The 11,695-nt window shown below is 33.4% G+C and overlaps 1 protein-coding gene across 1 annotated transcript; it reads left to right on the forward strand.

Moving 5' to 3' along the window:
- The first annotated feature begins 328 nt into the window (after positions 1-328).
- LOC129902709 (membrane-bound O-acyltransferase gup1) lies at positions 329-9,660 on the forward strand. The gene is made up of 19 exons (XM_055978082.1): positions 329-613; positions 693-748; positions 853-1,031; positions 1,121-1,169; positions 2,638-2,738; positions 2,852-2,916; positions 4,779-4,849; positions 5,806-5,865; positions 5,952-6,065; positions 6,489-6,613; positions 6,714-6,765; positions 7,437-7,499; positions 7,640-7,749; positions 7,830-7,922; positions 8,011-8,092; positions 8,214-8,291; positions 8,902-8,977; positions 9,051-9,100; positions 9,237-9,660. Exons 1-19 carry the CDS (start codon positions 523-525, stop codon positions 9,285-9,287), a joined length of 1,566 nt encoding a protein of 521 aa, XP_055834057.1. The 5' UTR covers positions 329-522; the 3' UTR covers positions 9,288-9,660.
- The last annotated feature ends 2,035 nt before the right edge of the window (positions 9,661-11,695 follow it).

The following is an 11,695-nucleotide window of genomic DNA, read 5'->3' on the forward strand; positions in this document are numbered from 1 at the left end:
TATAAAAAATGGGTCAAAAATATCCCTAAACTAAAGAGGCTGACGTGACTGTTTATGTGAATATTTTTTTTCATGTGGCACTGCCACATTAACTTTAACGATCAACCCTTAAGTGAAAGGATAATTATAATTTTTTTTGATAACAACAAAGATATAATTAATTCCAAAAATAATTAAAAAATATATTTAAGCTATTTCAAATAGTTCGAGCCAATTTTCACGAGTGCACTTGTTCTTTTAGTAAAGTAAAATAGCTCTCTCTTTTTTTTTCTCCCTTCTCGAATTGCTTTTTAATTTGATTTCTGAAAAAGAATTGTTTTTCCTTTTTTTTGTTTTTGTTAAAAGTAGTTTATCTCGAGCCAAATACTCATCAGATTCATCCGAGTGTCCTTCATAATTTCAACGCCATTTGGTCATTTGATATGAATTTTGTGGCGAGTTAACTGTTTGTCAAAATGTCTGAATGAATTTTCTACTTTATCAACAAACAAGTTCATCTCCATTGTTGAGTGTGAAGTCGTCATGACAAACTCGGTGGAGCTTACTCTTCTCATTATCTATGCCCTTTCATTTTACCTTTTCATTATTCATCGATCTCTTCAAATCTCCCGCGGTATTCTTCTTCTTCTCTCTCTATAGCCATGTCTATTTGTAATTTAAGGGTTCTTCTTTAACTTGTAACATATTTGCAGATCATTACACCAAACTTAATGGACTTCGATCTGGTTGGATCTTTCATCGACTCAATGTATGATCAATTATATGAAACCCTTTTCTTTTTTTTTTTTTGGTTCAATACCATTTTATATTGAATCTGTCTCTGTTAATCTGCTAACATTTGGTTGTTATTAGGATGTATCTGATGCTCAGTGGAGAAATTTTCGAGGAAATTTGATGATTCTTACATTAGTGTTTGGAATCTTCACTCTAATAGCTACTTCATGTAGAAAATATGGTCTAAAAGCAAAGGGAATGTCGGTCGTTTGGCTGATGATTTCTTTGGTTTATTTGTCATATCTTCATGGAGCTTGGTATTCTCCCTCGTTATTTTAAGTTGAAAGTAATTTGCTTTTCAATTATGGAGCTTTGGTTCCTTACTCACTCTTGGTTTTGGCTGCAGCATCTCATACATCTTGTCTATAGCTTCAGCTAATTTTATCCTAGTAAAGGTTGGTATAATAGAACTTTTAGTTGCGTTCTCATTTTTGCTTACCTTTGCAGTCCTTTTGTAAGGATATGCCATGTAATTTTGAACATCATACAGTAGCTTGTGTGCAATCTTACCTTTTCTATTCTAATTGTGGGCATGGTCACCGCATTGTGAGTGGCATACTTTATTGTATCTAAGACTTGTAGAATGAACGGATCATTGATGACATGTTTGGTTTCAAACACAGTTGCTCTAAGATATTTGGACTTTAACTGCTGATGTTTTCCTTTGTTGCGAGAAATATGTATATATGCTAGATAGTTTCTCCAAAATCCAATTCCTCCAGCTACTTTGCCACCTCTTCAATTAAGGGGATAAAAAAGAAAAAACTGGAGGGACGTAAAGAAATAAAGAGGGCTAGGTTGCGCCAGAGGAAATCTTGTTTGGTCAATTTGTTAGTTCAGACAATTGATACAACAAGAGGACTATTCAGGAGGTTAAGGGGTAATAAGGTTCTGTGTATTTTCTTACTCTCCTGGTGTCCGTGCTCTCGTTGTTAACTGCTCCAGTCGCTTGATTTAATTATTGAAGTGACAATTGAAGTTCTGTTGCATTCAATGATCCGGAATGTTATGCCATGTCAGTATTTTTTTTTCTTGAGAGCTTCACTATGTCAAGGTTAGCTGATACCTCTTTAGTGGATCAGCTTAACAATATACTGATAAATTTGATGGAGATATGCGTAGAGACAGTATAATTTTATGTACGTACAAAGGAGCTCAAGTGAAATGTTGATATTGAATGATGTATTGAACTTGGCATTGCAGCAACACTTAATAAATTTGTAATACAATTACTTGCTCCAGCCGTGAAAATGCATTGGTTTGGCCAATTATTCAGATGAATATTTAAATGGTTGATGAAAGAAAATGTGAATTGCATTTGTTGTTGTAAAATAATTTGGGGAAACCTTAGCGCTCAAAAGCTTATCAGTGTGCCTTATGTGACTTCAAAATATGCTATAGATTATCTAACTTCGGTTTCAGGTAAACTAAACATTGTTAGGAAGGTGATTTCTCATTTTAGTAGAGGGAGATAGAATTATGGAAACCTCTCTAAAATCAGGAAATTGGCTACCTTTGTTTGGTTGGATTGGGTTTAGCTTTTCACGAAAGGTAGCCAATTATCATAGCTTATCTTGATATGGAAAATGTAAGATGGTTATGCCACTACTTTTATATTAAATATATAAAGCTAAATTAAGGTTTTCACAATGATGACGATGTTTATGTTATTTGGAGTCCTGTATGCAGAGGTTTATTTTGTGCTCCTGTCTCTTTCCCTCTTTAATGGGTAAAAATTCATTCTTGCAGATGTATTTTCTATATCGTGTATGTCATCATTGTTCACATTGCATCTAAATGGTCCTCTCCATAACCAAAGAATTTTGTGATTCTGGTCTTATATACATGCTTCTGTATCTGCAGATATGCGGGAGAACAAAATTTGTTTTTCTGCTTTGGATCTTTAATCTTACATTCCTCATATGTAACCGTGTTTATGAAGGGTATCCATTTTCCCTTTTTGGGTAAGTTGTATTTCCTCAATTGTAGGTTGCATTCTATTGTGACAAAATTTTCTAATTCTAATAGAGTTTGTTATTCAAGCAAATGTTTTCATGATTCTATGTCTGTGTTGTAGGCAAAGTTGGGCATATTTGGACAATTACCGAGGCACTTTTAGGTGGCACATCTGCTTCAATTTTGGTATAGAATCTGTCTCTTAATGGGGATTCAACTTGGCCGAGTCCTTGAGTCTTATTCCAATCTACTAGTTTCATTCCCTTTCCAGTATAAACTATCAACGGGTTGACTAAAAAAATTGCCCATTTTTATAAAAGAGATATCTTTTTGTGGAATTTTGGGAATCTATGTGTTGGTATGGTATTCACTAAGAAATGTACAAGGGAAGGAGAAGCTTTTGTGAATGAATCCTATCTTGTTTTAGTAGAAGTAAAAATTCATTCCCCCAGGGCATTGATCTAGTGGTAAGAGCACAGCGTGTGATACGTGGGCGCGTACATCATGGGTTCAAACCCTGTCATAAAACAAAACTTGATATTTAAGTGGAGAAGAGTAGAGGGGCGATCCCATAATCCACCAAGTTATGAACCATGGCCCACAGGACATCGGGGATCTCTTGGTTATTGGAAAAAAGGTCAAAAGTACAAATTCATTAAAAAGGTAACTATATCAATATTTAGATCCACTTGTGTTTAAACATTAGCCGAGGGTCTTTCGGAAACAGCCGTCCTACTTTGGTAGGAGTCAGGTCTGCGTACACTTTACCCTCCCCAGACCCCACGTGTGGGATTTCACTGGGTTGTTGTTGTTGTTGTTGTTGTTGTTGTGTTTAAACATTATAAAGAGTCAGGATCTTATTTTTTTATTTTTTTTGTTGGAGTAAAGAGAAATTAATGATGGGGAAACTCCATATACAAATCGCGTATTAAAAAAGTAGAGTAACCTACACCAAACTATGGTTATCCACAGTCCACACACACAAAAAACACCCAATCATCTATACACATATAACCCTCATGGGTACGCCAAAAAGTAAAGTTGCTGAGACTTTCCAAAAATGTCAACGTGTGCATGTTTATTTTTGAGAATCCAACACGGGTGTGGTTGCATGTTCGGGAAGTCCGAGCAACATAGACAAAAAGTCAGATCTTGATCAATTTAGGTCACTAACTAGAGCCCAAAAAGGAAATACTAGGTCACTAATGTATGTCATGCTTAGAGACAAATTTGAGAGTAAAATAATGAAAAAAGTACAACTTAGTTATGGTCTGTTGAACACATTATCAGTCATCATCATCTTTTACATGGATAAACAACATTTTAGAAGTATCTGTGCTACACAATTCTCTTGGTTACAACTTTATGTCACAGAAATATAATGATAAAGTATTTATTAAGAAGAGGAATTGTCACATACAAGTTATGTACCAAAAGAGAGAGAGAACCTACAGTAACCTATGGTTCTCTACGAAGTACATCCAATCTTCAATACAAAGTGGGAAAGCTCAATCCATTTTTCCATCTGATGAACTTCACCCTAGGACTGACTTTGTTCGACCTGCCTTGATTGCCTAGCTAATGTTACCGTCCCGGGACCTTGTGGGTGCACTAAAAAGAAACTAAAAACTATACCTCATATGAACAAAATAAATATCTACACCATCATAAACCTCTCCTATTCTTCTCCTTCCATAGGACCCTGACCCACATTAGAGCTAGTGGTTCAACATCTCATTGCCTGCCAAAGTGGATTTTTTTGTTGCTTCGGCAGAATTTTAAGATTTTTGCCAAGTTAATTACCAAAGGATGGATCTCAGTATCCTTTATTTTAGAAACCAAGGTGCTTTGAATGCTCATTCTTCTGAAGCAAAGTTGATGTTGATCATATGTCCATATACTGAAAGCTGATTTTTTAGAGGAAACACGTTTAAGTTTGTTTTCTTCTACTAAACACTAGGACTTTTTACCTGTTGCTTACAACTGCAACCATGAGAACAAAGCAAGTGAATGTCCTAGACTCTTTAACCAATATCTATCTTTTTCAGTTATCCTGCGAATGATTAGCTTCGGATATGACTACCATTGGGCATATTACTCGAATTGGTTTGACAAAGAGGTTAGTTTGCCATCTGAACTATTTTAGAGGCATCTTTTTGGTAACAACCTTATAGATCGTCTCCACTTTGGCTAAATTCACTAGTACTTGAAACCAACCTTTTATTCCGAGACACTTCTCTTATCAAAGGCATTCTTTCATGGGCCAGCATTTGTTGATTTTCATAAATGAAAAGTTGTTCTTACCATCATGATGCGAGATTTAGACCATTGGCAATGCCTTTCATACCTCTAAATGGTAAAGATAAATAGGTAGATCTCATTAATCATTAAGATGGGAGTCAATCTCTGGCTAATTCATATGTACAAAAATGTATGGTAGTACCTTGTCCATTTAGCTGGTTGTATTTTGTTCTCGGAACATCTTTCAGTTTATCTTTCTAGATGCATTTGGGAGTTGGGATTTCTTTTTGGTACTTTGCTTGGACACTCTATAAGATAGAAAGGAAGTTGTTTTCTTTGGTGGAATGTACTTTACGGAACCATCATATGAATCCTTCTCCAACTTATATTACACTCTAATAAGTAATAAAGACACCACAAACCTACTGTATGCTTGGCATGTATCCTTTAAAGAACTCAGATGTCCGAACTTATTGCTAGTAATACTAGTAATTGCTGATCTGAGAAACTTTAATCCAGGAACCACTTGACAATACAAAGATGCTAAGGTGTCTACTGAGAATGCTATAACTTCTTATGTCCTTGTTGCTAAAGAATCATGCTTTCCTTTAGTACTGCATCCTGGACATTATTTATTGAAGAATCTTTATTCCAAAAGCACCTCTTCATCAATAGTCATGTCAAGAGATGTAGTGAATCTAGTGATTGATTCTCAGTGTTTAGTTCATTCTCTTAATTGTTCTATAGCAAGATTACCACTTCATGCAAGTAATCGCCAAACAAATAAAGATCTCTTTCATCTCTTGTGATATTTAGTAGTTGTGGTAATTGCAGAAGCACATCCAACGTTGCAATGATTGTTCTTCAGGTAGAACATGCTACCAGCTATTGCAGGTTAGTTGGTGATTCAAATTCTTGGTAACATCTCTACAAACTTCTTATGGAGCCATCTTCTTACGTTCCCCCTCCCCCTTTTGCAGGAGAGAAGTTTTGAGGATGATAAATTCTCTTTCACTATATACTTGTGTTACCTGATTTATGCACCTCTATATATTGCTGGACCAATTGTTAGCTTCAATGCATTTGCTTCACAGGTAATCATGATTCTGTAGTTCTATTTTTTCCTGGTTTATGTCCTTATACTTGTGCTGAAGATTCTCTGCTACGGTGTTAACAATACGTGCAAAAATGATGTTGACTGCATCGTCTTCATTCTCCTCTATATTAAGGGTCATTGGTAGTTCTCATCAGCGAGATATAGCAGAAGATGGACTGAAAAGAACTGTTGACATATTGTGATTACAGTCATGCTCTTTTCTGCTAAATCTTGAATCTCTTCTTATTTCTTACTGTCTGTGTGATATTTGTCCAATACCTGCTTGCCCCGGTGCAATGTTGAGTAAAATTTTGAATCAGCCACTTGTTTTGCTCCAGCACTATAACCTTCTTTTTTTTTTTTTTGTAAAGAAGACCATTGTCCACAAATCTCATTGTTGCTTGATGTCTTGTCATTGCAGCTTGACACTCCCCAGAAGACGCACTCATTGAAAAAAGTGGTTTGGTATGGACTTCGTTGGATTTTTAGCCTGATGCTTATGGAATCAATGACACATTTCTTTTACTATAATGCGTTTGCCATTAGGTGAGGTTATGAAATTCAGACCACTCTGATTGCTTTAAACTAAGCTATAATGTTATTCTTTTTTTTTTGCTGGGTGACTGTTTTTTCTGTAAATTTGCAGTGGCACATGGAAATATTTATCTCCTTTGGACATCTTCATCATCGGGTATGGAGTAAGTGTTGTATTTAGAATTTTGAGCTACTTAAGTATTCGACTGCCTTAGTAAGTGCTTATTCTGTTTATATTCATAGAGAATAACGTAAATGAAAACACCTACTTAAAATTGTTTCACGTCCATATGGAAAAGTTAGTGACAGTTCCCTCTGGTAGTCAGTAAAAAAGTCAGTAAAATTTTGAGCTACTTAAGTATTCGACTGCCTTAGTAAGTGCTTATTCTGTTTATATTCATGAGAATAACGTAAATGAAAACACCTACTTAAAATTGTTTCACGTCCATATGGAAAAGTTAGTGACAGTTCCCTCTGGTAGTCAGTAAAAAAGTCTCTATTGAGAGGTAATACTATGAAAGAATAGACTTCCTCAGATCCTCTCGCTCATGATATGTAGAACTTCAATTTGTGCTGTGGTGCTTCATTGACTTTTACAGTGCAGATCTTGTATTTTCAACGTTTTGCCAACATTTGTTTGAATAAGTGTTATCTGCTCAATGAGCCTCTGAAATTCAGACACCACCCATCTCACACATCTTTTATGTTATGTCATTAAAATGCCTGCCACTCTTTGCCATTTATTGCTTTCTCCTCTATATAAGATGATCTTTCGGATCGCTGGTTTCCAGACCATAGATGTATGATTGATGTAATAATCTTCATGACAAAGCAGGTATTGAACTTCATGTGGCTCAAGTTTTTTCTGCTTTGGCGCTACTTTCGCTTCTGGTCACTGGTAATTTTGTTGAAATTGTGCTCTCTCCATTACTTTTATTACTTTCTGCAGCTTATGCTCCTTTTGTTTCTCTTTCATTTTGGAGGATGATGCTTTCTTTGTTTGGGTTTCTTAGCATATTAATATGTGTTTGTTTGTAGATCAATGGTATTGAGGCCCCTGAGAATATGCCTAGATGTATAAATAATTGCTACAACTTGGAAAGTTTCTGGAGAAACTGGCATGCGTCGTTTAATAAATGGCTTGTTAGGTGCTTTCTCAATCTCATCTAGCTTTATCTGTGTGATCTTGCACTGACCCCAAAATTTTGTGTGATGTCTCTACATTTAGATATATGTATATTCCTCTTGGGGGTACTCAGACGAAGCTGCTAAATGTGTGGGTTATCTTCACATTTGTTGCTGTATGGCATGATCTGGAGTGGTATTGCTCCTGAATTTCATCAGCCTCCACTTGTACTATTGTATCAAACTTTGTTTTTATTTGGCTACTTCTTGGTCATTGGCTTCAGGAAACTTCTTTCTTGGGCATGGTTGACCTGCATATTCTTTATACCAGAAATGATTGTAAAGTCAACTACAAATACTTTGAAGGTACTTCCATTTTAGTGTTAATTCAACTCCTGTTCTTTTATACAGTTAGCTGAATAGTTTTTCCCAACAAATAAATTACTTTCATTGTTGTGTCATGTTACTGACCTAATTTACTCACTAGGTGGAAAGTTCTGTTGGCAAGTTTCTGTACTGTGAACTTAGTGCTGTTGCCGGGGCCGTCACCATCACTTGTCTCATGGTATGCTGCTAATATTTCAGGAGCGAAAAAAAATAATGGATTGCTTATCCTTATGCATGATCATACTGAAGTTATCCTATCATTGTATTATGTATTTAACTAAGTTAAGGAGTAGTAAATTAAGGTTTCTGAAGTACTAAACGAAGATCAACTTGATGCACGACAGAAAGAAAAAAACAGAAGAAGCACTACTGGTGCTTCAGAATGATAAAGTTTTCAATGGATAATTCAAAATAGACTAAATAAAAGAAAGAGGAGAGAGCAACTTTTTGGATTTTGCTGCGTACAATTAATTGAATAGCTGAAGATATTGTTAATTCACTTTTTGTCTCGTGCCTGTGTATGATCATAAGATTATTGTGCATTAAGTGCATTCAGCTGTAGTATGGAATGCTTTGCAACAAAGATGCATGTCGCCTTATGGGAAGTGGGATGAGAGAATCCAAACTCAGATTGACCATTCCATTGTGGGAGAATAAAGCAGCTGAACGCGACACCTGTTTTTTGCAATTCCATTGGACTGCGTGTTACTGAATACAATTAGAAACACTTGAGGCCGAAGATGTTAGATTCATTTCTTAATAAAATTGTTTTTTTTTTCTTGTATAAGGTTGCCAATCTTGTTGGTTTTGTCATTGGATCATCGGGAATCAATTGGTTGCTCTCTAAATTTCTCCAGAAAGAAGGTACTCTATGGTTTATAATTTTTCTCTGGACATTCATATAATGCTAGAATGATGAAATTTTCCCTTTTTTCAGGACTACCTACTCTTGGCGGCATGCTTATTACGTTTTACGTTGGAACTAAGGTGACTATCTAGATATATCCAATGGTTTGCTTTTATATTTCTCAATGCATTTTAATTATGATTTGAATTTGAGAGTGCAGCGTAGTTTTGAATCCTTGGTGCGCGTATTAATCATGATCTGAATCTGATAATGCAGCTCATGTTTCATATCTCTGATGCCAAGCAAAAACGCATCCACAGCAGATGAAAACAAAGGTTCATTCCTGGGCAAACAGAACACAAACAACATGATACAAAATCCATTAGCATCTCATGAGAGGACCTCATCAGTAGATATTACTTGGTCATTTTTGAGGAATTCATTTTCACCTTGAATTAGTCCGTCAACCAACTACATCTCTCTATCCCAAACTAGTTAAGAGTTTTTTGTTTCTCTTTTTTTATTCCAAACTAATTAAAAGAGTTTTTTGTTTCTCTTTTTTTATCCCAAACTAGTTGCAGTTGACTATGGGCTGATTTGGAAGATTACTTTGTAGTTGGATTTGGTATGATAATAGAAGTGCACCAATATCCGTATTTAAGCGATGTGCAGATAATATTAAAAATATTATTTCTAATCATTTTATTGTTTTGTATGAGCATGTTAAATCATATTACTTTACAAAAAGTTTAATTATTATATTGTTCCTCAATGAAATATCCCTTCATAACCAAAGGTTATATGATATAAACAACAAATCATGCAAGCCAAATTTCATATCTTTCTTTGTTATATTGTTCACTATTTTAAGTTATTAGATCACTAATATTAATTTTTATTGGTTTATCACTTGACTTAATATAATCAGAGAGTTTTTTGATAATATAAATTAAATAAACTTATTTTGTTTACTGTAATTTTTTAAAATCTATTCAAATGTTCACATATCTTCAATTTCAAATTTATGGACACTAATATGTGGGTTATCTCAATATTTCATTATATTGTCAAAATTATTTCAAAAATATTATCTTCCCACCCTCGCTCTCCGTCTCTATACATTTTTTCTACTATTCTAGTTTGACTTTGAATAATCTTTTTTTGACATGTCATTAGAAGTGTATAGGGTTGGTTCGGATTTTTCAAATGTCAAATTAAATTATTTGTGTCGAATATTTAAAATTTATAAATCAAATCACACTAATAAAATTTGGGGTTTTCAATCTCGGGTGTTTTTGGGTTTTTTGGATTTTTGATTTTTTTGGCTAAAGTATTTATACAAACTTATAATTAACTTGTGCTCCAAATATTTCTTTAGTCCTACCAAAATATAACTATCTAAGGTGCCTCTTAAAAAAATAACACAAAATATGAGATGAGTGATGACACCAAAATATTCAACAAAAAGTAAGAATGAAATCGCATAAAATAAATTAATAAGTCATAATGAAAATAATCATAATTTAAAAGTACTAAATCATGCTAAAATAAGTCTAATAAGTATTAATTACATAATTAAACATTAACAAAAAATTAAAATTATGTTATGTATTTTAAATGTCTAAACCAATGTAAAACTAAAGACAAAATATTTCAGTATTATTGTCATTCTTAGGGTTGGGTTTATTTTTTTTTTTGTTAGGATTAATATTGATTTGATGATTTGAGCTTAATGTTACTAAATATCTATGGCCCCCGCACACACACAACACAATTTTAGAAAAATTTTGGCTAACTTAATATCAATTATAAATATATCAAATTAATAATTTTCTTAGCTGATATATATATATATATATATATATATATATATATATATAAGTCTAATATTTTAAATTCAAATACTTTTAATTCAAAACTTTCATTACAATTTTTATTTATTTTATTTTAAAACTAGATAGGTGCCCAACATTTACATTTTAAAGTGGATAGTTTTTTTGCGTAAATGGCACCAGGATGCCATTTCTAAACTGTTATTTAGATTTTAGCTGGCATTGATAAATTATTTAGTGTTAGTCGTAATTAAAATTCCAAACAACTATTTGTCTGTCTGATTTTCAAGCTTGAAGTCAAATTGTTTTGAAGTACACTTTTGCATGTGCAAAATTTCATAATTCTATATATCCTCATGTTTATTTTTCACTTTAAAATTTCAGAGAAGTTCAATTTTTCAATTCAAACTTCACGGAATTGTATCCCTAAGTTTTGTTTTTTCACTTCAAAACTTCTAAATGTGATTTATGAGTTGAAAAATTTAATGAAGGTTAACATTGTGAATTTTACTATTCTAAGTTTTGATTTTCCAGTTCAAAATTTAGAACATCATCATCCTAAATTTCAGTTTCCAATTCAAAAAATCATGACATTGTCATGGATATTAGTTTTTCAATTCAAATTTAGGATATTATGTCCTTAAGTTTGATCTTGAAATTTTCAAATAGTACCATTCATTAATTCATAATAAATTATTGCAACATAATTTTTCATATTTGCATTAAAAGAATAGTTCACATTGATGTAACAATAATTTAAATATGTGAAAATGAAAGGAATCACTGATTAATTAATACCTGACAATTTTAAAAAGTCTATTGCAAGAGGGAGGCTAATAAAATTCTAGCTTTTTTCATGTAGAATGCAATTAGATATATTTATTGGTAATGATAGACCAATGT

Source organism: Solanum dulcamara, chromosome 1 (genome assembly GCF_947179165.1).
Source record: "Solanum dulcamara chromosome 1, daSolDulc1.2, whole genome shotgun sequence".
In the NCBI taxonomy this organism is placed as follows: domain Eukaryota; kingdom Viridiplantae; phylum Streptophyta; class Magnoliopsida; order Solanales; family Solanaceae; genus Solanum; species Solanum dulcamara.